This window comes from Scyliorhinus canicula, chromosome 16 (assembly GCF_902713615.1).
Source record: "Scyliorhinus canicula chromosome 16, sScyCan1.1, whole genome shotgun sequence".
NCBI classification, from domain to species: domain Eukaryota; kingdom Metazoa; phylum Chordata; class Chondrichthyes; order Carcharhiniformes; family Scyliorhinidae; genus Scyliorhinus; species Scyliorhinus canicula.
In genome coordinates, this window is record NC_052161.1 from 141,140,938 (window position 1) to 141,165,955 (window position 25,018).

The following is a 25,018-nucleotide window of genomic DNA, read 5'->3' on the forward strand; positions in this document are numbered from 1 at the left end:
TGCTACCAGTGCCACGAGCTAGTCAGAGTAGGAATGTCAGGATAGATAGGATGAATGCATGGCTCGAGAGATGGTGCAAGAGGGAGGGATTCAAATTCCTGGGGCATTTGGACCGGTTCTGGGGGAGGTGGGACCAGTACAAACTGGATGGTCTGCACCTGGGCAGGACTGGAACCGATGTCCTAGGGGGGGTGTTTGCTAGAGCTGTTGGGGAGGGTTTAAACTAACGTGGCAGGGGGATGGGAACCGATGCAGGAATTTGGAAGGTAGTAAAACAGGGACAGAAGCAAAAGGAAGTAAGGGGAAAAGTGCAAGGCAGAGAAGACGTAGTCAAAAATCAAAAAGGGCGACAGTACAAGGCACAGTGACTGAGGGGAGCTCAGTGAATAGGCCCAGTAATACTAAAAGGAATAAAACTGGAGATGTTAAGATTCAAAACAGAGGCATAAAAAAAAAACCCAACATAAGTGTACTTTACCTGAATGCTCGTAGTATTCGGAATAAAGTAAATGAGTTGATGGCACAAATCATCGTGAATGACTATGATTTAGTGGCCATTACTGAAACATGGTTAAAGGATGGTCACGACTGGGAGTTAAATATCCGAGGGTATCAAACTATTCGGAAGGACAGAGTGGATGGTAAGGGAGGTGGTGTAGCTCTGTTATTTAAGGATGACATCCGGGCAATAGTAAGGGATGACATCGGTGCTATGGAGGATAACGTTGAATCCATTTGGGTGGAAATCAGAAAAAGTAAGGCGAAAAAGACTCTGATAGGCGTAGTCTATCGGCCACCAAATAGTAACGTTATGGTGGGGCAGGCAATAAACAAAGAAATAACTGATGCATGTAGAAATGGTACAGCAGTTATCATGGGGGATTTTAATCTACATGCCGATTGGTTTAACCAGGTCGTTCAAGGCAACCTTGAAGAGGAGTTTATAGAATGTATCCGCGATAGTTTCATAGAACAGTATGTAATGGAACCTACGAGGGAACAAGCGGTCCTAGATCTTGTCCTGTGTAATGAGACAGGATTGATTCATGATCTCATAGTTAGGGATCCTCTCGGAAGGAGTGATCACAATATGGTGGAATTTAAAATACAGATGGAGGGTGAGAAAGTAAAATCAAATACTAGTGTTTTGTGTTTAAACAATGGAGATTACTTTGGGATGAGAGAAGAACTAGCTAAGGTAGACTGGGAGCAAAGACTTTATGGTGGAACAGTTGAGGAACAGTGGAGAACCTTCCAAGCGATTTTTCACAGTGCTCAGCAAAGGTTTATACCAACAAAAAGGAAGGACGGTAGAAAGAGGGAAAATCGACCGTGGATATCTAAGGAAATAAGGGAGAGTATCAAATTGAAGGAAAAAGCATATAAATTGGCAAAGATTGGTGGGAGACTAGAGGACTGGGAAATCTTTAGGGGGCAACAGAAAGCTACTAAAAAAGCTATAAAGAAGAGTAAGATAGATAATGAGAGTAAACTTGCTCAGAATATAAAAACAGACAGTAAAAGTTTTTACAAATATATAAAACAAAAAAGAGTGGCTAAGGTAAATATTGGCCCTTTAGAGGATGAGAAGGGCGTTTTAATAATGGGAGATGAGGAAATGGCTGAGGAACTGAACAGGTTTTTTGGGTCGGTCTTCACAGTGGAAGACACAAATAACATTCCAGTGACTGATAGAAATGAGGCTATGACAGGTGAGGACCTTGAGAGGATTGTTATCACTAAGGAGGGAGTGATGGGCAAGCTAATGGGGCTAAAGGTAGACAAGTCTCCTGCCCTGATGGAATGCATCCCAGAGTGCTAAAAGAGATGGCTAAGGAAATTGCAGATGCACTAGTGATGATTTACCAAAATTCACTAGGCTCTGGGGTGGTCCTGGTGGATTGGAAATTAGCAAACGTTACACCACTGTTTAAAAAAGGAGGTAGGCAGAGAGCAGGAAATTATAGGCCGGTGAGCTTAACTTCGGTAAGAGGGAAGATGCTGGAATCTATCATCAAGGAAGAAATAGCGAGGCATCTGGATAGAAATTGTCCCATTGGGCAGACGCAGCATGGGTTCATAAAGGGCAGGTCGTGCCTAACTAATTTAGTGGAATTTTTTGAGGACATTACCAGTGCAGTAGATAACGGGGAGCCAATGGATGTGGTATATCTGGATTTCCAGAAAGCCTTTGACAAGGTGCCACACAAAAGGTTGCTGCATAAGATAAAGATGCATGGCATTAAGGGTAAAGTAGTAGCATGGATAGAGGATTGGTTAATTAATAGAAAGCAAAGAGTGGGGATTAATGGGTGTTTCTCTGGTTGGCAATCAGTAGCTAGTGGTGTCCCTCAGGGATCCGTGTTGGGCCCACAATTGTTCACAATTTACATAGGTGATTTGGAGTTGGGGACCAAGGGCAATGTGTCCAAGTTTGCAGATGACACTAAGATGAGTGGTAAAGCGAAAAGTGCAGAGGATACCGGAAGTCTGCAGAGGGATTTGGATAGGTTAAGTGAATGGGCTAGGGTCTGGCAGATGGAATACAATGTTGACAAATGTGAGGTTATCCATTTTGGTAGGAATAACAGCAAATGGGATTATTATTTAAATGATAAAGTATTAAAGCATGCCGCTGTGCAGAGAGACCTGGGTGTGCTAGTGCATGAGTCACACAAAGTTGGTTTACAGGTGCAACAGGTGATTAAGAAGGCAAATGGTATTTTGTCCTTCATTGCTAGAGGGATGGAGTTTAAGACTAGGGAGGTTATGTTGCAATTTTATAAGGTGTTTGTGAGGCCACACCTGGAGTAGTGTGTTCAGTTTTGGTCTCCTTACTGGAGAAAGGACATACTGGCACTGGAGGGTGTGCAGAGGAGATTCACATGGTTAATCCCAGAGCTGAAGGGGTTGGATTATGAGGAGAGGTTGAGTAGACTGGGAGTGTACTCGTTGGAATTTAGAAGGATGAGGGGGGATCTTATAGAAACATTTAAAATTATGAAGGGAATAGATAGGATAGATGCGGGCAGGTTGTTTCCACTGGCGGGTGAAAGCAGAACTAGGGGACATAGCCTCAAAATAAGGGGAAGTAGATTTAGGACTGAGTTTAGGAGGAACATCTTCACCCAAAGGGTTGTGAATCTATGGAATTCCTTGCCCAGTGAAGCAGTTGAGGCTCCTCATTAAATGTTTTTAAGGTAAAGATAGATCGTTTTTTGAAGAATAAAGGGATTAAGGGTTATGGTGTTCGGGCTGGAAAGTGGAGCTGAGTCCACAAAAGATCAGCCATGATCTCATTGAATGGTGGAGCAGGCTCGAGGGGCCAGATGGCCTACTCCTGCTCCTAGTTCTTATGTTCTTAAATACTCTGGGGTATATTTTATGTTAACACATGCTTTTGAAATCTTTCTAATGGCTGATGTGGTAGAACTGATAAGAAATTCCTGAGAAATGAAATTGTCTTTTAAATTAAGACCTTTCATTTTAAAAAGAGGGAACATGTTAAGGGGGAAAATTAAGACTGAACAAAAGAAAAAAATGAAGTAAAACAGAGAGTTGATTAGAAGCAGACGTCTGGAGAAATGAGGAGATGCGAATTTGCTTATCAGTGGAAAATAACTATTTTACATTGTGATTAGAGAAAACAATGGGGTTATAGAGGTGGTAACTTCAAAGTGGGGAGGAAAGGAAATGGACACATACTTCACATTTAACATCAGCGTGCTTCAGAACAAAAAGTATCAAAAAGATTGTTCAACTTAATTGAATATTTTCATTTATTAGGTCTAAAAATCTTGGAGATGGACAAAAGGCTTTTTGTTTTTAACTGGATGAGGGCAATTAAAGGCTGAGATGATGTGTTTAAACCTCTGGAATATGTCCATTAGAGTTAGTAACCATAACCTGTGACTGGTTATTAGTGACAACAATTGGAATATGTCCAGTAAAGTTAGTAACCATAACTTGTGACTGGTTAACATGGGAAACAATGTGAAATGAGCAGCATGAATAAAATAGAAACCAACAGAAGGCATAAGATATAAAACTCAGGTTAATTTATTTAGTAAAAGATTTGAAAAATAGTGTCTTACATATAACAACTTTACTAATGTTCAACAAATATCAAGTGTTATAAACAGAAAACAATATGATCCCAGTTACAATTCGGAAACCACGCGTTCAATTTGCTGGTAATTTACGGCTCAACGCTTGAACCTTTTTAAGTACAGCTTTACAACTCCGTCACAGTTTTAAAAAAAAATCCAGAGTAAAAACACAGAAAGGAAATTTCAGAAACACTGGGATTTTTCAAACTGGTTTTCAAAAAGAACAAGTTGCTATAAATAGGTTACAATTCACAAAACCCAATCAAATGAAACAAAAGTCCAAGAACAATTGAAGATTAAAGGACATAAAAATTACAGTCAGCAAAAATCAACGAGATATATACATTTAAGTAGAAATTTTGATGTCATAAAATTTGCGCAGTTAATGACATATTTACAAGAGGCAGTTGGTTTTACTGTGTAGTTCTTTTTTTAAAACACACTATTTCAAACACTTCCAAGTCCGCAAGGGCTCTTGTTAAATATTCTGATGTTATTGAGTGGTCTGTACTGAGCTTACTATTACGAGCCAACAACTCACTGCGTTTTGTACACGCGTAAAGAAAGTAAGTGGAACCGGTTAGGAATTTAATAAAATAGTGCGTAGATTTAAGGAAGTCTGGAAAAATGGTCAACAGCCAGTCAAGATGTTCTCATCCTTCATAAAAAAATAATAATTGACTTGGAGCTTTAATTCAGTTTTACTGTTTAAGAAGAAATTTAATCCACAGGAGGAGACTCTTGTCTGCAGTTCATCAGGAAATTCACCATGAAATATTACAAGTTCAGAAGTTCAAGTGGATAACATTATCGGCATTCCACCCAAGGCAGCTCAGAAGTTTGATTAATGACATATAGAACTTCTCAATAAATTATGACTCAACAGTACAAGATTAAAGAAGATTCAACCAGCAAACCTTTGGAAGTTAAGAAAATCTTTTTGTCAAGACACACTGCAGGTAGCATTCTAATATAACAAGGAATGCATGAAAGTGCAAGAGTGAAGATACATTGCAACCTTGTCAAGACTTGGATGGGTTAATAGCACGCGTACAAACACACACCAGGTTTCATGGCTTAAGATGGGAGGAAAGTGCATGCAACATTGCAAGAATGAGACAGATTCTAGTTTTTGGATTGGGAGGATCTGACATTCAGACCAGGCTGGTGCACAGATAAGCTGCTTTAGCCCATATTAGCGAGTTCCTGATACAAACCTATTGACAGTAAAGGTTCAGGACTAAACACATGACCGTGCATGGCCCGTTCCCGATACTACACCAGGCAGGGATTGGATTAGTTCACTCCTCTGCCCCAAACCAGGGGAGCAATCAAGACATTTTCTCAAAAATAAAATCACTGCAACCCACAGTGAAGACAAAACATGATCAGCACTAAAATAAATGCATTTACCTTTGTGGTGATCACTGCTATAAAGATGCCTTGATGGAAAACTTTGATTGCAGCAATAAAACAGTGTATAAACCAGGGATGTCTATGTAAACCTGTGTTTGCGCCATTTTAATGAACATCTATCCAATTCCATTTGCCATTGGCATTCACTTATACAGAATACTTTGCATGTAAAGTTCATTTCATATAAATCTGCACAGTGTATATCATTTTGAAACTATGCAGTTCTGGTGATACGCCCTCAGTAAATGCACAGTACAGGAAATGGGGGTTGGGCCTATGTAGGGGGTGCTTTTTTTTGGAGAGTCGGTGCAGACTCAATGGGTCAAATGGTCTCCTTCTCACTGTAGGGATTCTATTGATAACATTAGCCTGGGCCTCTGTGACATTACCACTACACCGCCATCTCCCCTGAACAGCTACAGGTAAACGACTAGCCAATCGGTCTCTTTAGAGATTACTCAATAAAGCCATGCATTTCCAGTTTTCTCTTCTTTTATTTGTCATTAATAGAGACAAGAAATCCCAATGTTATTAACAATAATGACAATCTCAGTGTGTCTGGACTTTGCAAATTAAAAATAAATTTCTTCAAAATTGGAACATATCATCAGGTATTTCCCTAAAGTGCATTTGGTTTATACAAGCAATAAACAGCCAGACAACTGCCGAAATTGGGAAATTGTTTTTTAAAAAAAGGTAGAGATATGAAATATTTCTCTACAAGGCTGGCTGCAGTCTGAAGGATCACGAATGCAAGACCAGCCCCACATCTGATGCACACCTCAATGGAAGTTTGTCATGTGCTGCAGACACTCTTCCCATGCCAACCAGGAGGATGTCAGCTTCAACTTAGTGAATCGATCTTACCCAGTGCAACTAGAACAGAGTGCAAAGAGTGTTGTGTGTGTTCGTAAGCTACAGAATGAAAGATAGGAGAACAAAAACCTCTGCTTCCGATAATTATCCAGTGAACTGTATTGGAAAGTGCGTGGAGATGGAAATTGAGGGGGACAGAATCAGACTGAAATGCTAACCCATCCCTTAGTGCTAAGTAATGGGGCTCACCATAATGAATTTTGCACATTGTAACAGTGACTCAAGTACTTCACTGAGTGCAAAGCACTTTGAAACAAGGTTCTAAGATTATGCAAGGTGCTGTATTAATGATAGTCTTTCTGGTAGGTGGGTACTGGTTTGCTGTTGCCACTTGAGTGACTGAACCCAGTATGAAATTTCATGATCAGTGTGGGGCCCAACGTAATGCCCGATATGTCAGTAAGGTACGTTTATCTGCCCACTTATAATTTGCCTCCTTCGGGACCCTCTGCTTAAAATAAAATAATTTGAACGTTCCTACATTATCAACTAAAATGCAACTATGGAAGGTCAAAGCATTCAAAATGCATTGGATTTATCTTACCAAATGTGCAGTTTCAATGCAGGCCACCATTCTGAACTCAATTTGGAATATTCTGTACCAGCTAAACTGTGAGGACACGATTCCGGTTAAACAATAAACAAGCTCCCTGTTCAAAACTGAACAACGCCTGCAATGTTAATTAAACTGCCTGAACAAACCAAGCTTCCAAAGCATCTTCCAGAATGCAACCCAATGACAGTTAATCACTGTACGTATTTCAGCTTTCACACAGCATTGCCTGGAATTTGTTGAAAACTGGGGGATGAACCAGTTTAATTCACAATTAAAATCTTTAATTACTCTGAATTTAAGTTATTGCCGTGAACACAGAAAGCAAACGCGAATTAAAGCAGCACCTCACCACATTATATATGCAAACTCGCCACTAAGTAATGATCGAAAAGATGTGCATTTACTGAGAACTGCACAGTAAAACTCTATGATTTCATGATTTGAGCGCATTACGGTCAGCTTCAGAACTCAGAGTCTGTTAATATCCAAAATTATTGCAGATTCCCATTTATCATTTAACTCTATTACATTTTGTAAAATTGGAGGTTGATTGGAAGAATCCTCAATGGTGGAATAAAAGCATTTAGCACCTCACAGAGGTGAGACTGAATTTAACCACAGGATTACGAATAATTGGACAACCCCCTGAAATGGAAGATTCCACATTTTCTTTAGCAACTATTGTAGATGTGGGTTTGAGTAGTTAGCAATGAGGTCAACTACGACTGGATTGGTCAGTGCATTTGTCTTTACTTTCAGGCAAATCTTCAGGGTGTAATTCTCGCTTTGATACAATCAATCTGATCAGCCAGCAGTCACACAGCCTTCCTGACAGTATGGCCAACACACACACATATACACACACACACACACACACACACACACACACACACACACACACAGAGTGTTACAATAAAGCAACTGCCACCTCTTTCTTAAGTGCTGGAAATGCTTGCTCAGTGTGTGTGTGTATGTGTGCGCATTTTCTTCTTTAAGTAATGCACAAGGAAACCATACCATGGAGAGCTTGCCATTTAATGCGTAGCAATATTTTAAAATCAGGTTCCTCTGGGCCAAGAGAGAAGGGGTAATCAATTTCACCGATCAACTGCTCCTGACTCAGGCTGGTGAGATCTGCAACTCTGATCAACAGGAGACTACCTTACGACACATTCAGATCTCAATACAAGAGAGAACAGAGGACAAACAGCCAGAATGCCTCAAGCAGCAACTTAGGAGCTTTTCACCAATAAATATTAAAAGCAGCAGAAGCAAATGGAGACGTGCGTGAGAGGCAACAATTTATCCTTTACCCCTTACATAATTGACGTTACTTTTGTTCGATTGGTTTCTTCAAACTTAATAAGTTTTTTTTAATAAAGCAAATATTCACATTATACCTTAAATTCTCAAAGAATATATTATGTATTTCATCACTTCTGACATTCAAGAGAAATGACTTGTTTAAGTGATAATGAACAGAGTTTTACAGAGTCAGGAATAATGTCAGATCGGAAGCAAAACTGACCGCAAAACCTGTGCTGACTCAGTAAATTCCCTGCCGCACGCACACCGTGGAGATGGTGGCAGATCACAGGTTCACTGTTATTTATTTTATAAAAAACATCACTTTAAATCGTAAAAAACAACACGGGTAGAAAAAGAGGCGGCTAACTGGCGCAGCAGCAAGAGAAAAGTAGAGTTGGTAGAGAACGTTTGACCAGACTCTCGCCGGGTATGAGCTTGTCTGGATGAGGCAGAGGGGGCATATCGCCAAGTGCTGCTGCCTCAGCTCCGATTGAAACCTGTTTCAGGAATAAATCCATATTTTAGTGCATTACTTAAAGCACAGAATCGTTTGGAACGACTGGAAAAGCAGGCAACCTACTTGTGTACTCCATAGATACTTCTTTCAAGCCTTTCGATAAATATACGTTTGATAGATATGACTGCAGTTCTTTAAGACATTAGAGCACCAAATGTTGCAATGTTATCTAGATGCTCCCTCCTGAGCTATTGTCCGTGTTTGGTACTTTCAAACATTTGACTCATCCTGTCTTTAGCAAATGTGTACCAGCTGTTAAAAGCTCAACGTTTAACAATTAGTGTGGGAGGGAGTGAAGAAGCTTCTCAAGAGACGCAGGCAAAACAGATTCTTGAGCGTTGCAGGAATCCTCTTTGCAATGGTGCAGGTTTAAAGAAACATCATTAAAGATGGGTTTTACTGGCAGGACAGTGCCTCAAGGTGCCGTTCCGTTCTCAGTAGTCCTCCACATCCGTCAGGTGACTTTGCTTTTTTCTCACATTCCAGTGTAAGCATTCAGCCAGACTATCGAACCAATCATTCACCGGGTCCCTGAAGCATATCGATGGAACTGGATAGCAGGAGGTAGTAATGGTAATTCTGTGTTTTTTTTTTTAAAAAAGAGTTAACGTAAGTGCAAACCTCGCTTGCATATCCTCCCAACAGTAGCTTGCATCAATTTACTTCACCATCCCTCTACTTCACCATCCCTCTCTCCACTATCTTACTCCACTTACACAATCTAGTTTGGCTGCCCTCACCATGAACTATCTGTGCTGTCAATATGCTGCTTCGATAATGCATAGTGTGTGTAACTGATAGCAGCTCCCACTGATAATAAACAACGAATAACTGTGGAGGAAGCTAGGGGAAACACGGGAGATTTTATTTATTTAAAATTGGTCAATTTGGAGAAGACTGCGAAACCTGATGGAACCAAATTTCTCAATACAAATTTCTGCTAAACTTCTCGCAAAATACAAAACTGGAACAATGCCATTTGCGAATTTCACAGGTTCCTTCAGTCAGAATATTATTTCAATTCACGTTTACAAGCTCCACTACCAGACCAGTTATAAAGCGTCCTTTAACCCCATCTGGGTAATGTAAGGATGATTCGCCTTCAGAACGTCTGTCGCTGTGTGTACCCGGTGACCCCTTTTTCCCGGATTACCTGTCGCCATGGCAGATCTCTTGTCGCTTCCGTCCGTCAAATGAAATCCACGCGGTATTCCTGGCATCAGGTGACAGCATAATCTGAAATTCCCAAATTGGATCCGGGTTAAATCCATGAAACCCCCACCATAGGTTAAATCTCCCATTTTGGGCGATTGATGCCCTGGCCCAAACAGGTGACAGAAAATATCTACGACGGTGTGAAATATGTTTGGAATGAGGCAAGAATACATTAGAACTGGCCTCATGGACATTGTACAAACTCTGATTGATTTCTGTACCGTCCTGTCCGAACTCTCAACCCAGTGCAGGAACGAATTATCGGACCCATCGTGGTAACAGTTCTGCTTAACTCATGTACATTGAGGAATTATGCATTCGACATAATTAAGTTTAGGATTTTTAAAGCTTATGCTATAGAAGTCTAAAAAAAGTTACATCACCGGATCCAGACTGTAGGCTGGTGCTTCTGATACATTTCAAACTAGGGCAAAGGGCTTGTTTATATTCATATTAACAACCTTTATTGCCACAAGTAGGCTTACATTAACACTGCAATGAAGTTACTGTGAAAAGCCCCTAGTCGCCACATTCCGGCACCTGTTCGGGTACACAGAGGGAGAATTCAGAATGTTCAATTCACCTAACAGCACGTCTTTCGGGACTTGTGGGAGGAAACCGGAGCACCCGGAGGGAACCCACGCAGACACTGGGAGAACGTGCAGACTCTGCACAGTGACCCAAGCCGGGAATCAACCCTGGGACCCTGGCGCTGTGAAACAACTGTGCTAACCACTGTACCACCGTGCTATCCACAACACATCCTGCAAAATATTTCTTTACCCTTGTCCCAGTTACTGCAATTTTCAGTCTGAAAACTGAAGTCTTGAGGGTTCCTGGAAATATCTCAATATTGGCTTTCTGAGGGCATGTCGTCACTGTGTGTTATGGAGGTCACATTAGGTACTTGAAACTGGCAGCTCAGTCATTATTAAAAAAAAATCATTTATGGGCTGTGGGCATCGCTGGCTAGACCAGCATTTATTGCCCATCCCTAGTTGCCGCTTGAGAAGGTGGTGGTGCGATGCCTTCTTGAACCGCTGCAGTCCATGTGGTGTAGGTACACCCACTGTGCTGCTGGGAAGCAAATTCCAGATTTTTGACCCAACGACAGTGAGGGAACGGCGATATATTTCGAAGTCAGGATGGTGAGTGACTTGGAGGGGAACCTCCAGGTTGTGATGTTCCCATGTATCTGCTGCCCTCAACTTTCTAGATGGGAGTGGTCATGGGTTTGGAAGGTGTTGCCTAAGGAACACTGTTGATCTCCTGCAATGGATCGTGTAGATGATACACACGGCTGACACTGTGTGTCGGTGGTGGAGGGAGTGAATGTTTGTGGACGGGGGCTGCTTTGTCCTGGATAGTGTCGAGCTTCTCGAGTGTTGTTGGAGCTGCACTCATCCAGAAATGGAGAGTATTCCATCACACTCCTGACTTGAGCCTGTAGGTGGTGGACAGGCTTTGTGGAGTCAGGAGGGGAGTTATGCACAGGATTCCGAGCATCTGGCCTGCTCCTGTAGACACTGTATTTATGGCTAGTCCAGTTCAATTTCTGATCAATGGTAACCCCCAGAATAGTGATATTGTGGGATTCAACAAAGGAAATGTCATCAAAGGTCAAGGGGCGGTTGTTAGAAACCCTCTTGTTGAAGATAATCATTGTCAGGCACTTGTGTGGCGCAAATGTAACTTGCCACTTATCACTTATTCAACAAACTAACCAACATCAGGAGAAAATAATTCTCCACATCTCAGTCTTAAATGGGAGACCCCTTATTTTAAACTGTTAATATATGAATGATGAAGCATTTTCTATAACTCGTTGCCTTATTCACAGGGTTATGGTTAGTCAACAAGCTCAAATTCAACCTTGCGGCCACTGAGGTGAAGGAGGGACCCTCATGTGGCCCATTCACTGGTCTAGGTTGCCCATTATGGGCCGAGTGGCCTCATTCTGCACTTTTGTCTTATGGTCTTATCACTGCTGTGCACCGTACTCCCGATGTAGTCTTAATAACTGTACCAATACACCCTACTTTGATATAAAAGCAAAAACAAAATGCTGGATAAACTTAGCAGGTCTGGCAGCGTCTGTGGAGAGCGAAACAGGGTCAAAACATTAACTCTGTTCCTCTCTACAGATGCCTCTAGAATTTCTGAGTTTATCCAGCATTTACTGCTTTCATTTATCCCAACTTTTATATTCCATTTATCTTGTCTTGCACTCTTCCTGGTCTTGTGTTTTTAATTGAACACATCCTTCCGAAACTTGATCGCTCGCCACTGTTATTTAGCTTAAAGCCCTCTCCACTGGCCCAGCTATACGATTCGCCAGGACAATTTGGCCTCCTAATCACTGGTCCCAGCAGGGTTCAGATGAAGACTGCCCCAGCTGAACAGCTCCCTCTTTCCTTAGTACTGGCGCCAGTGCTCCATGAATGGAAATCCATTTCTCCCACACCAACCTTTGACCGTTACTCTGATGAAAAGACCACCTACAGGGGCTGAACAAACCCAACTTTATTTTGTTAATTCTGAAAGCACTGAGGGGATTGAAGGCAATCTTAAGAAGGTCCTTCTCTTCCCAATTGAGCTGTGTTGAGGTGACGCAGCACGGGGGACGTGGTGTCACTGAAAGGGGCAAAATCGGAGGGGAGACTCTGACCTGGAAACCTCTCGGCCTTGGCGAGGAACAGTCAACGCCAGCCTTGGGGCACCTTCCCTCAGGGTCATACTGAGAATGGTCATGGTCATGACAGAACTTGCAAACATGATTCAACGGGATATGTTAACACGGAACTCCTGCACACAACAGACATTTCTCAGCTCCTCTATTTGCCCAGAGTTCACTTTATTGAATATTTTTATTTAAGGAACAATTGCTGAAGATGTGCACAAGTCCCTGAGCTGAGCGAAAGTGACCAACATTACAGTCACTGGTAAATCACAGGAGATGAAGTTACCTGGAGATCCACGCCCGCTGGTACGACTATCGGTCTGAAGGATAAGGAATGTGGACAGATGGGTGTTATCATAATGGCAGGAACATTGGGATGAATCATGGAAGCTCCTGCAGCTGCAGCGTAGGCAGTGCTCCCCGTCGGTGTAGAGACAATCACTCCTGAAATAGCAAAGTCCAACTGCATTAGGTGGAACTCACCAAGGCTCCTTCGACAGCACCTTCCAAAACTACAGCCTCCCTGAAGGACAAGGGCTGCAGATGTACAGGAACCCCACCATGTTCCTCTCAAAGCCACGCACCTTCCTGACGTAGAACTACATCTCCTTTCCTTCACTGTCACTGGGTCAATATCCTGGAACTCTCCCCCCCCCCCCAAACACACACACCTGTGGGTATACCTGTGATAGATGCTCTACAGCGATTCAAGATGGCTCACCACCACCTTCTCAAGGGCAATAAACTCTTACCTTGCCAATGATGCCAAGATCCTATGGATGAATAAAGCCAAAATGTCAACACCCAGATGAGACATTTCTCTACCTGCAACAGCTGCTGAAGCCCTCATCTACGCCTCTTTTACCCTTAGATTCAACTATGCCATCAACCCCCTAGCCAGCATCACCGTGCACCTATCAAACTTGGGGTCATCTAAATTTGCTGTCTGCATCCTAACTCACATCAGGTCCTGTTAACCCATCATCCTCGCTGACCTACATTAGTTCCTACTCCAGCAACTCCTTGATTTTAAATACTCATCCTAGTTTTCAAGTTTTCGATGGCCTTGCCCCTCCCTATCTCTGGAATCTCCTTCAGCCCGATAAACCTCCGAGATCTGCGCTCCTTCAGTTCCGACCTCTTGATCATCTATCCTTCGATCAGTGGCGGCCCAGTCTTCGGCTGCTTGGATCCCGAGTTCTGGAAACCATCCCTAACCCTGTCCTTAGACACTCCTTAAAACCCACCTCCTGCCTCCTCACTTAATTTGCTTTTGTTTTGGTAACGCTCCTATAAGGTGCCTCTGGACATTTTACAACATCAAAAGTGCTACATAAATTCAAGCTGTTGCTGTTTGATCAATTCCTGTTACAGTGTAATTGATCTGAAATTAAATTCATCTTTTGAGTTGAAAGTCTATTATCTCAATTATCTGTAGTCTCAGATATTTTCAGTGTAATCATTGTTACCCTCAGGAAATCACCCATCATTTTGCCACAAATACCAGGGGCCTCAGGAAAAGGCTGATGTGATAATTCCACACGGTTTGGGAGTCAAGTTGCCTTATATAAACTTCAATCTGGATCTGGCCCATGTTGTTCTTGGAAGGTCCCAGTATTGATATTATGCACCAAAGTTATGGACTTATAGCAGCTCAAGGGGTTATTGTCTATGGAGTCCATGCCAACACTCCTGGAGCAATCCAGTCAATCTCATTCCCTTGCTCTATCCCTCCGTAGCCCTGTAAATTCATTGCCCTCATCTGCCCACCCATTTCCTTTCTGAAATTAATGATCATCATCGTTTCCATCACCCTCACAGGCAGTGAACTCCAGGTCATTACCACCCGCTGCATAAAAAAAGTTCTTCCTCACATCCTATCTCAATGTCTTGGCGCCACCCCCCCCAGTACCATCAGCTAATGGGAACAGCTTCCCTTTGCCTACCTTATCCAAACCTAGTTCACCTCATCAAATCTCCCCTCAAACTCCTTTGATCCAAGAAGAACAGCCCCTGCATCTCCAACCTATCCTTGTTGCCAAAATCCCTCAATCCCATTCTGGTAAATCTCCTTGGCTCCCTTTCAAAGACCCTCCGAGGCTCCCTCTCAAACACCCTCCGAGGCTCCCTCTCAAAGACCCTCCGAGGCTCCCTCTCAAACACCCTCCGAGGCTCCCTCTCAAACACCCTCCGAGGCTCCCTCTCAAAGACCCTCCGAGGCTCCCTCTCAAAGACCCTCCGAGGCTCCCTCTCAAACACCCTCCGAGGCTCCCTCTCAAAGCCCCTCTGAGGCTCCCTCTCAAACACCCTCCGAGGCTCCCTCTCAAACACCCTCCGAGGCTCCCTCTCAAACACCCTCCGAGGCTCCCTCTCAAAGCCCCTCCGAGGCTCCCTCTCAAACACCCTCCGAGGCTCCCTCTCAAACACCCTCCGAGGCTCCCTCTCAAAGACCCTCCGAGGCTCCCTCTCAAACACCCTCCGAGGCTCCCTCTCAAACACCCTCCGAGGCTCCCTCTCAAACACCCTCAGAGGCTCCCTCTCAAAGACCCTCAGAGGCTCCCTCTCAAAGACCCTCCGAGGCTCCCTCTCAAAGACCCTCCGAGGCTCCCTCTCAAAGCCCCTCCGAGGCTCCCTCTCAAACACCCTCCGAGGCTCCCTCTCAAAGCCCCTCCGAGGCTCCCTCTCAAAGCCCCTCCGAGGCTCCCTCTCAAACACCCTCCGAGGCTCCCTCTCAAACACCCTCCGAGGCTCCCTCTCAAACACCCTCCGAGGCTCCCTCTCAAACACCCTCCGAGGCTCCCTCTCAAACACCCTCCGAGGCTCCCTCTCAAACACCCTCCGAGGCTCTCATTAGGTTCATTTTCACACAAACATTGAAAATCTCAGGGAATAATACACCCGAATCCCAACAATTATAAATGGTTGTTTGAATAACTTATGTTATTTAATAGTAAATATTTCTCAATTTCTTTCTGGATGGCAACACAAAATTGCCAGGAATCCACTGTACTGAGCATAAACCAGGATTGTTAATATAAATATGAAGATGTTTAAGAACATAAATAGCCCCCTCAAACCTCTCTGTCTTTCAGTAAGATCGTGACTGATCCACATCAGCTTCACCTTCCTGCCCTATCCCCAGATCCCTAGAAGTCTATTGATGTGCCTTTAATTATAGTCAAAGACTAAACATTCACAGACCTCTGGGCAGAGAATTCCAAAGGTTTACAATCCTCTGAAGAAATTTCTCTCACCCCAGTTCTAAATTTTGATCAACTGTTTACAATATATCCAGATTATTAAACAGTTGACTTATTTCTCGTTATAAAAAGTCAACAAATAAAAAAAAAATGAAGTAACCAACTCCCAATCAATCCGCCATCTTGGGTTTGGGAAGCAGAAATGTGTTGTCATTTACTGGGTGATTTTTCAAACAAATTTCAGAGATAAGGCCATTTGCAATATATTAATTTGGATTCTGCGTTAAGGTCAGAACTTACCGTCTCCTTGTACACTCGTTATAAGACGCCCATTCAGAAACAGGTCTACATTGGAGAGATACGAAGAAGGACCTCGGTCAACCACAACCTCATTCAGGACCTAAGCAATTGGAGGAAAGGAGGAGTTTGTTATCTATTTTCCTGAAATTATATACTGCAGAGTCTGGAGCCAACCACTTTCTGACTTCTGCTCACAATTTTACTCAGGTTAGGGAGTTGTGTCGAGTTGGACTGAATGAGGAACAGCTTATTCCCCAGCAGCAGGAAAGAAAAGTGGGATTGGGGTGCGTGCGGTTCTGAACAGGAGGGAGGACGGGAACAAAGGAAAACCGGTTATCACCTAAAATCCGACATAGAGCACATATGTTTCTGACAGTTAGTAAAATGAACCACATTTATGTGCAAACAACTTTTTCCTGTTGTGATTCTAAAAGGGCAGTACAGCAAAGGCATACAAGAGACGGAGCCGGGAGAAAGGAAAACTGCCCCAACATTTTTGAAACACGCGTTGTCAATGTAGTGACAAATGCCATTTGCTCACTATATTGAACAGTCACTGCTGAAAACTGCTTCCTCAGAGAACTCTCGAACACCCAATGGCATGAAGGGATGGAGATGCCATGTGTTTTACATTGCTGGCACAACAAGGCCCAGCTGACCTCAAGAACTGAGGGAGAATTGAGAAAACACGGCTCCAAATAAAGCCAGTGTAAAACATTGCCTCATCTCCCCCCCCCCCCCCCCCCCCCTTTTTGCTGGGTACCTTTTATGTATTTGGATTTAATCTGAAATTACACACCATCACAATTTTACATCCCAGACAAGTTTTTTAAATTCTTTTTAAAACAATTTAAAGTACCCAATTCATTTTTTTACAATTAAGGGGTAATTTAGCGTGGCCAATCCACCGACCCTGCACATCTTTGGGTTGTGGGGGCGAAACCCACGCAAACACGGGGAGAATGTGCAAACTCCACACGGACAGTGACCCAGAGCCGGGATCGAACCTGGGACCTCGGCGCCGTGAGGCCGCAGTGCTAACCCACTGCGCCATTGTGCTGCCCATGACATTATAAAGTTTAATCTTAGAACAGCCTGTGTGGGCAAGTTACGGGCAGAATTTGACATTTTATCTTGATATAAATGCAAGACGGGGCTTATATCAAATGGGAACTGTGCTGCATAGGAATCTGATCCGAGCCCAAAAATGACTCGCCCTTTTCCATTGCCCCACTCTGATCTTTCAGACCCAGAACGGGAGAGTTTGCGTTGCTGCAAAGTTTCCAGCAAGAGTGGAGCAAGTGGCAGTGGATAATGTTCCTTTGGCTCCCAGGGTGATGGGGCCAAATGCAGTAAAAACAAAACCAAATCCGTAACCTAAGCTTGGGCAGCTCTGCCTGTGGTTGCTCAGGTCCTGGCCTCATTGCAAATCCAGACACCTGCCTCTCACCCCAACCCAGCTCAGTCTCACCTGGTACTGCACTGCCCGTTTTCCCAAATCATTCTCCCCGTGTTTGGCCACGATCCGTCCGTTCTCCTCCACAGGATGTTCCTGACCGACCTTCGATTCCCAGTTTTCTTTAATCACTTTGACCTTGAGACGGTTTCGCAGGATAATGGCTGCATTCCCTGGGAAACGGATAACACACTGAGAAATTGTTTACATTATTATCCAAACTACCAAACGGCATGAAACTCGATTGAGAAATTTAATCAGTGACTTAACAAAATCTGAATCGAAATTTGATTACAAGACACAAAAGCAAAGAAATAAGGTGAATAAAGCACATCTCAGTACACGCCCATGCGAGATAATTATCATTCAATTTCAACTGTCGGAAGGAAAAACAGCAGAGTCACCAATTCCTTTTTCAATCCGGTGCTCATTAATCTTTCAATTACATCCTGTTGTCGCCTCTACCATGTTCTGCAGCTTCACAATGTTTTCAAAACAAATTTCAAAGTTGGAAAAAAGTACAATTTTATTATAACAAATATTATGGGCGAGTTTATTTAAAACTCCAGTTTAGTCTTTGTGCTCTGCTGATGATAACAGCTTCAGGACAATTTTCCTGTTTTGCTACTTTACAAAAACCAGTTGGTTAAATTGCTGCTTTCGAAAACTCTGCTAACTGCCTACAGTATTAATTTACATTCCTTTTGTGAACAAGTCTGCAACAAACTCAACAGTTGCGTTGTGGGTCATTGCTCCCAAGTGAAGGGAAAAAAGGAACGTGTCTGTACCCGGATTGCTTATCCCAAGTGTGAATGCGCAGGGTCAATATAGGACAGGTTTACAGTCACCAAAGTAATTGAATTGGCTGCTGTTTGCTGATGACTTACAAAACTTTAAAAGCACCAGATCCTATCTATTTGCGGACAGGCATCTGCCTAATGTCACCTGATGTGGCCCGATGTCAATTTCTGCTAAATGACCTTCCTGTGAAGCAGATTAGAATGTTTTATTTCATTAAAGGCACCATAAATGTGCAAGTTGTTCTTGGATATGAACAGGGGTGAATTCAATCCTACACCATCAGCAAGAAGCTGCATTCAAAGGAAAGCGCGAATCAAAGGACGAGGACTGTAACAGGAGGGAACGGTCATTTTGGACACAGCTCTCTGCTATATCTATTAGTGCTTCAGCCTAATGAACCGTAGCCAATTATAGCAATTGGTTTGAATTTAGGCTAGCTTGATTTACATTGCAGACAAGTTCAGAATTTAGATCATGGATGTATGCAGCACCTTCCATGGATTAATCCACGGAGATCCAGGCTTAATCCCAAAAGATGTAGTTTCAGCAAGCATTGGCTCTTTTGTAAAATTCAATTCCTTATATTACAAAGAAACCAGAAGGTACCTTCAATTACTTGTGTGACCTTTGACTGATAGGTGTCAAAGTTAAATGGAGTTAGGAAGCCCAGAGATCCAAGATGAAAAGCCATCACTGGCGGTACACTACCCTGTTAAAAGAAAACAGAACATGAAGCCTGTCACTCACAACCAACAGCACCTTCTTTCATGATAATGGCTTTTTAATGAATATGTTGGAAGCTGTCTGTACAATTGCACAACTGCAAAGTGGTTTAACCTGTCACTATAGCAACAGAGCTCCGGAATCTTGTGTGGCTGCATATTTACTCACTTTATCAGATCCTTCACACACAGCAAATCAGGGAGGGAAGAGATTTCACAAACGTGGTAGATAAAGAAGATGATTGTACTTCTGGAAAACACGGGGAGCTGCTTCCAATAGCAAATGGACTGTTTCAGGACACTGACCGTCAAATTCATTTGCTTACCCCTCCTTCCTAATAGTGCAAAGCTAATTGTGCAGTGATAATAAGAGTGAAATTGTCAGTATTTGCCATCATAACTCCTCTGAAACTACTAAATCTGGAGGTCAGACATGTCAAGGTAGCCATGAAATCCAGAAATTGGCGACAGCTATTCTGTGCTTCTGTACAAAGTTCTCTGTCGAAGTTCCCTAAACTCTATTAATTTAAGAAAGCACTGAACTTGCCCTTTTCCAGTCAGTCTTGCTGTAAAAACCTGTTAAAAAAGTTAAGGGGATCAGGGGGTATGGGGATGAGAAAAATATCAGCCATGATTGAATGGCGGAGCAGACTCTATGGGGTGAGTGGCCTAATTCTGCTCATATGTCTTATGGTCATATGGTAACTGGGCTTTTACAGGCATACTAACTCTGATCATTAGCAAACTACCTCTCCAACCCTGGGAAAAAAATGTGCAATGTCAAATTTCTCCACTGTGATAAAAATTCCAAATTTTAAAACAACATATATTTTTTAATTTATTTTTTCAAAATGTTTATTACATTTCAGCTTCTCCATCGATCCCATGTGCATGGTCTAATATTGTATTGTTTTCTCTGTAAAATGATTTGAGAGTGAAAAATTCAGAGCACGTTTCTTCTTGGTTTGATGGCTATGAAAATGTTTCAATGCGATTGATGGCATCAGTGTTGCTGGATGGCCACAGAATCCCTGGATTAGCATCAGAATCAAATTAACTTCGGGAAATGGGATCCATTCCACAGATATCAGGAGACCGGTTTTGGACATCTTTTTGAGGTCAGTGACTGCAAAATCCAGGCAAATGAATCTCCGTCTGGAGCTAAAACTGACTTACCTGGAATAATGATGACGCATAAAGCAAGGTGCCATCTCCTCCAAGGCAGATGATGAAGTCTATCCGATCAGATAAATCGTCGAGGCCTGAAAGGAAATCCAAAATCTTTTGTTTTTGTACGACATTGCGAACATGGAAGTTCCCAGATGACCAAGTAAACATAATTTGCAGCAAAGGTTTCCTCTTGACTAGGTGAGCACAATAAAAATTGAATCATGGAGTGACACACACGGTGTCCATTTCCCTCACAGGTAAAATAAATGCAGTGCAAGTGTTTGACCAAGGTAAACATTTCCACTAATCGTTAAAACTGGGTCTGTATTTTAAATATCTGGTGGGAGGAGGAACCTGGTTACAGGGGTTTTCACAACTGGGAGTGCCGAGAATGAGTATATTAACCTTTTAAATGTTTGGCTGTAGGAGCCAATTTTCTGCTTGTTTATGTGGGATCCACATGCCCCATTGCGGGTGGTGTATGCGCCGGCACCCATATGCAAAAGGAACTTTGGTATTATTTTACACCAGGTGTTATCATACTGGAACATCACTAAACATTTCAAACGAGGAGTGAGGGTTTGATATGTAGTGACTGCGCCAAGCATTCTGCACCAGCAACATGGTGTATGATTACTCTGGCACTGGTTGAAGAAGGTATGACGTGGGGGAAGAAAGCGAATGTACGCTAGCCTAATTTGCAGACAACAAAAATAGATGGAAAGGCAAGTTGCGAGAGGGATACAGACAGTTTACAAAGAGATATTGACAGGTTTAGTAAGTGGGCAAAAAGTTGGCCAATGGGAGTATAATGTGGGAAAATATGAAGTTGTTCATTTTGGAAGGGAGAACAAAATAACAGAGTATTATTTAAATGGAGAAAACCTGCAGAAAGCTGAACACAAAAGGAACTTGGGGATACTTGAGCACGAAACACAAAAAGCTAGAACATAGGTGCAGCAGGTAATCAGGAAGGGTAATGGAATGTTGGCTTTTATTTCAAGGGGGTTGGAGGACAAGAGTCAGGAAGTCTTGCTGCAGCTGTACAAGGTACTGGTGGGACCACATCTGGAGTAACGCGAGCAGTTTTGGTCCCTTATTTAAGGAAAGATATTATTTCATTGGAGGCTGTTTAGAGGAGGTTCACTAGGATGATCCCCAGTATGGAGGGAAAGTCTTAGAAGGAAAGGTTAAACAGGTTGGGACTCTACTCATTGGAAAATGGAAGAATGGGAGGCGATCGTATTGAAACATGTCTGATTTTAAAGGGTTTGACAGGGTAAATGCTGAGAGGATGTGTCCACTCATGGGAGAGTTGAGGACCAGAGAGCACAGTCTCAGAATAAAGGGGGGTCCATTTAAGATTGAAATGAGGAGGAATTTCTTCTCTCGGAGGGTTTGGAGTCTTTGGAGTTTCTTGTCACAGAGAGTTGTGGGAGAATAGTCCTCGGCTGATCCGACATTTTTCACGTTCACTTTCCTGCCCTTTCCCTGTAACCCTTGATTCCCTAACTGATCAAGAATCTATCTCAACCTTAAATATACACAAGGACTCTGCTCCCACAACTCTGTGACAAGGAAGACTCCAAGCCCCCCCTTTATTCTGCGACTGTGCTCTCTGGTCCTCGACCCTCCCATGAGTGGACACATCCTCTCAGCATTTACCCATCAGCCATGATCCTATTGAATGGCAGAGCAGGTTCGAGGGGCCGAATGGCCTGCTCCTGTCCTTAGTTCTTCTGGGCTTATTATGTTGATCTGGTCATGAATAAATCTCCATTTATCTTTGAATAATGTTCACCCGACCCAAAAGGGCAGATAGGAATTCAGATGAACACCTCATGTAAAAGGACGATACAGTGCTCCCTCTGTACCACACAAAAATCTCACTCTAGATTGTACAACCATGGTCAAGTTATTTTTTACTTTGCTTGTTTTGGGGGACAAAAGGAAAGGATTAACCATGATTATATTCACAAGGTTACAAATTTTGAGTCTCACTAGCACAGTGTACTGTGCGTAATGTAACTGAATTCAAGATGTTTTAAGTTAGGGAGAGGAATTTATTCTTTTTTCCATACATCCGTTTGCTTTTATTTTTTCTCCATTCAATTTGAAGCTCTGACTGTTTTGAGTTTTATTACAATCTAACTTTGCCAAGTTAATGGCATGGCTATTCTGATGCGTTTGGATATTGGTGACGTTACATTCTATGGCAGAAGGGGGATTGGCGCTAATACTACACAATGGAAGCTGACAGCTGTTCGAGACCCCATGCAGGATTACAAATATCCAAAATCAACTGTTCATCGAGTGGAAAGCTTCATGACAAAAAAAATATACTTTTGCAGCATTTCTTAAACTTCCTTCTGCATATCCATTCAGGACTTTAAGGCACGGACAAGCTCTCGCACAACATTTGGACAGAAAATACAAGGAGTCTGTCCTGTCTAAAAAAGGAAACTGGCCACAATAAACTTACAAAATCATATTTTAAAAAAAAATTAATTTAGAATACCCAATTATTATTTGTCCCCCAATTAAGGGGCAATTTAGTGTGACCAATCCATCTACCCTGCACATCTTTGGGTTGTGGGGGCGAAACCCACGCAGACACGGGGAGAATGTGCAAACTTCACACAGACAGTGACCCAGAGCCAGGATCGAACCTGGGACCTCGGTGCTTGAGGCAGCAGGGCTAACCACTGTGCCGCCCCCAAACAAGATCATATTACTGAAAAGTAAAGTCAGCAATTTATTCATTAGAGAGAGATCCTAACACCTCCACATTGCAGTGGTTAGTTGTTTTGTAAATCATTTCAGGGATTCTAGCTCCACCATTTCTATCTGCATGTTTAGTTTGTACGTTGGTCACTCTGTGTTTGAAGGAAAATTTCATGATAATGCATCCTAAAATAACCTAAAATCACTGATTTGAATTGTTATTGTCTAGCTCTACTCCTGCAGTTTTTGAATAAAAAATCCAGCTTAATTCTGTATCTTTATCAATCTGGGACACCTCTGCTGAGGCTGATTTTCAAACACCTCCTTCCTAAGCTGAACACGACAAATCTAGCCACCCCTTCCATCATCACTCAGACCATTACCCACGGACAGATCACCTTTGGCTCTTTGTTGGTCTGCCTGCAGCATGCGAATATTCACAGTTCCTTGACAACCGGGACTGGACACGGTATTTAAGGTGCAATCTCGCTTAGAAAAATAGTGTGTTTAAATTGTTAATGAATTTGGGCTTCTGCTGGACCAGACCCGGTACCATCCTTACAGTACAGGAACAAGAGGTTAGTGAGAGAAAGTTGAAGAGAATCAAATGAAAAGTTAAAATAGTGCAGTTCATATTCATGAGTTTACAGCTGAAAATCGGGCAAGTCCTCTCGTAAGGGTTGTTTAGCTCACTGGGCTAAATCGCTGGCTTTGAAAGCAGACTAAGGCAAGCCAGCAGCACGGTTCAATTCCCGTAACAGCCTCCCCGAACAGGCGCCGGAATGTGGCGACTAGGGGCTTTTCACAGTAACTTCATTTGAAGCCTACTCGTGACAATAAGTGATTTTTATTTCAAGAATCCAGAGTGGGATGAGGCAATCTCTTAGTGGGTGGGGTGAAACATGAAAGCAGTACCAAGCAAAATCTGTGGACAGAAAGGGGAGCAAAAAATTGTCTGCTCCGCAGGAGCCAGAACAGAGGTTATTAACTGGGCAGCATTAAAGAGTTGGAATAGAGATTTCAACATAACACTTTAGAAAATAAGCTTTATTCAAGGTTAATAAAGTTGTCTTTGATATGCTTCAAAGAAAGCAATGCTTTTACCTTCCCTAAAAGTGTATAATTTCTTTAATGGTCCAAAACTCTCATCATCTGCAATGGTGGGATCTTCAAGTACTTTTTTCTCTACGTAAACAATCATTTCCTTTTCCTACGCATGGATAAAACAGAAATGGAAGGTTGAGGACCAGTTTCCTCTTTTGAGACAAGACAAAATATGAATTAACTTTGAGCACATTTCTCCATTAACAGAGTCCATTAGATCAAACCGGCAAACTTTGGCATTACTGACTGACTACGTGAACTTGGGAATGGCCCAAGACACTTGCGCAGTGTTGCAGCTCTAACACAGTGAATGTTCCCTATCCCAGGCACACATTACCTCCATGAGGAAGATGCAAAGATCCTTAAATGGTTGAAGCAGCCGATGGTCCTGAATCTTTTTAATAACTAGGATACTCTTTGGAGGCTTGCTCCATGTTAGCCGTTGACTAGCTGGATCCTGAATGTGCCTGGAATGAAAGAATATGGCTTTTGGTTAACTGCATTTAATGGATGTAATCAGCAGTGAAGGGGGTGGAATGGGGGGGGGGGGGGGGGGGGGGATGGAGTGAGGTCCCATTATTCTGCAAAGAGAAGATAAGCATCTGTGGCAAATGAGGTAAGAAATTCACTGTATTAGTTACATGAAAAGTAATCCAGATCTTTGCTGTATCTTAATTAAGAGTATAAAGCTGTTGTTAACGTGTACAATGCTCTCAGTATGGGACGTGGTCGTGCATACATCTGATCATTTTGTACGGGATGCTGTTCAATGTTCTAAACTCCCCAATCCCTCCTGTGCTGACTGTGTGATAGAGGATAGCTGTCACATTCCTTATGCAAATCTATTATATAAACACTGCGCTG

At 42.6% G+C, this 25,018-nt stretch overlaps 1 protein-coding gene across 2 annotated transcripts in view; it reads right to left on the reverse strand.

The window, feature by feature from the left end:
* Positions 1 to 4,036: 4,036 nt before the first annotated feature.
* LOC119950974 (NAD kinase-like) overlaps positions 4,037 to 25,018 on the reverse strand; it is a 90,722-nt gene continuing 69,740 nt past the window's right edge. For both annotated transcript variants that reach the window (XM_038774006.1, XM_038774007.1), the window contains 9 exons: positions 24,492 to 24,621; positions 24,155 to 24,260; positions 20,333 to 20,418; positions 19,041 to 19,143; positions 17,649 to 17,806; positions 16,178 to 16,277; positions 12,964 to 13,121; positions 9,936 to 10,018; positions 4,037 to 9,361 (listed from right to left, as the gene is read on the reverse strand). In XM_038774006.1, coding sequence (XP_038629934.1) covers positions 9,217 to 9,361; positions 9,936 to 10,018; positions 12,964 to 13,121; positions 16,178 to 16,277; positions 17,649 to 17,806; positions 19,041 to 19,143; positions 20,333 to 20,418; positions 24,155 to 24,260; positions 24,492 to 24,621 — 1,069 coding nt within the window. In that variant the 3' untranslated portion in view covers positions 4,037 to 9,216. The remainder of the gene's footprint in view (positions 9,362 to 9,935; positions 10,019 to 12,963; positions 13,122 to 16,177; positions 16,278 to 17,648; positions 17,807 to 19,040; positions 19,144 to 20,332; positions 20,419 to 24,154; positions 24,261 to 24,491; positions 24,622 to 25,018) is intronic.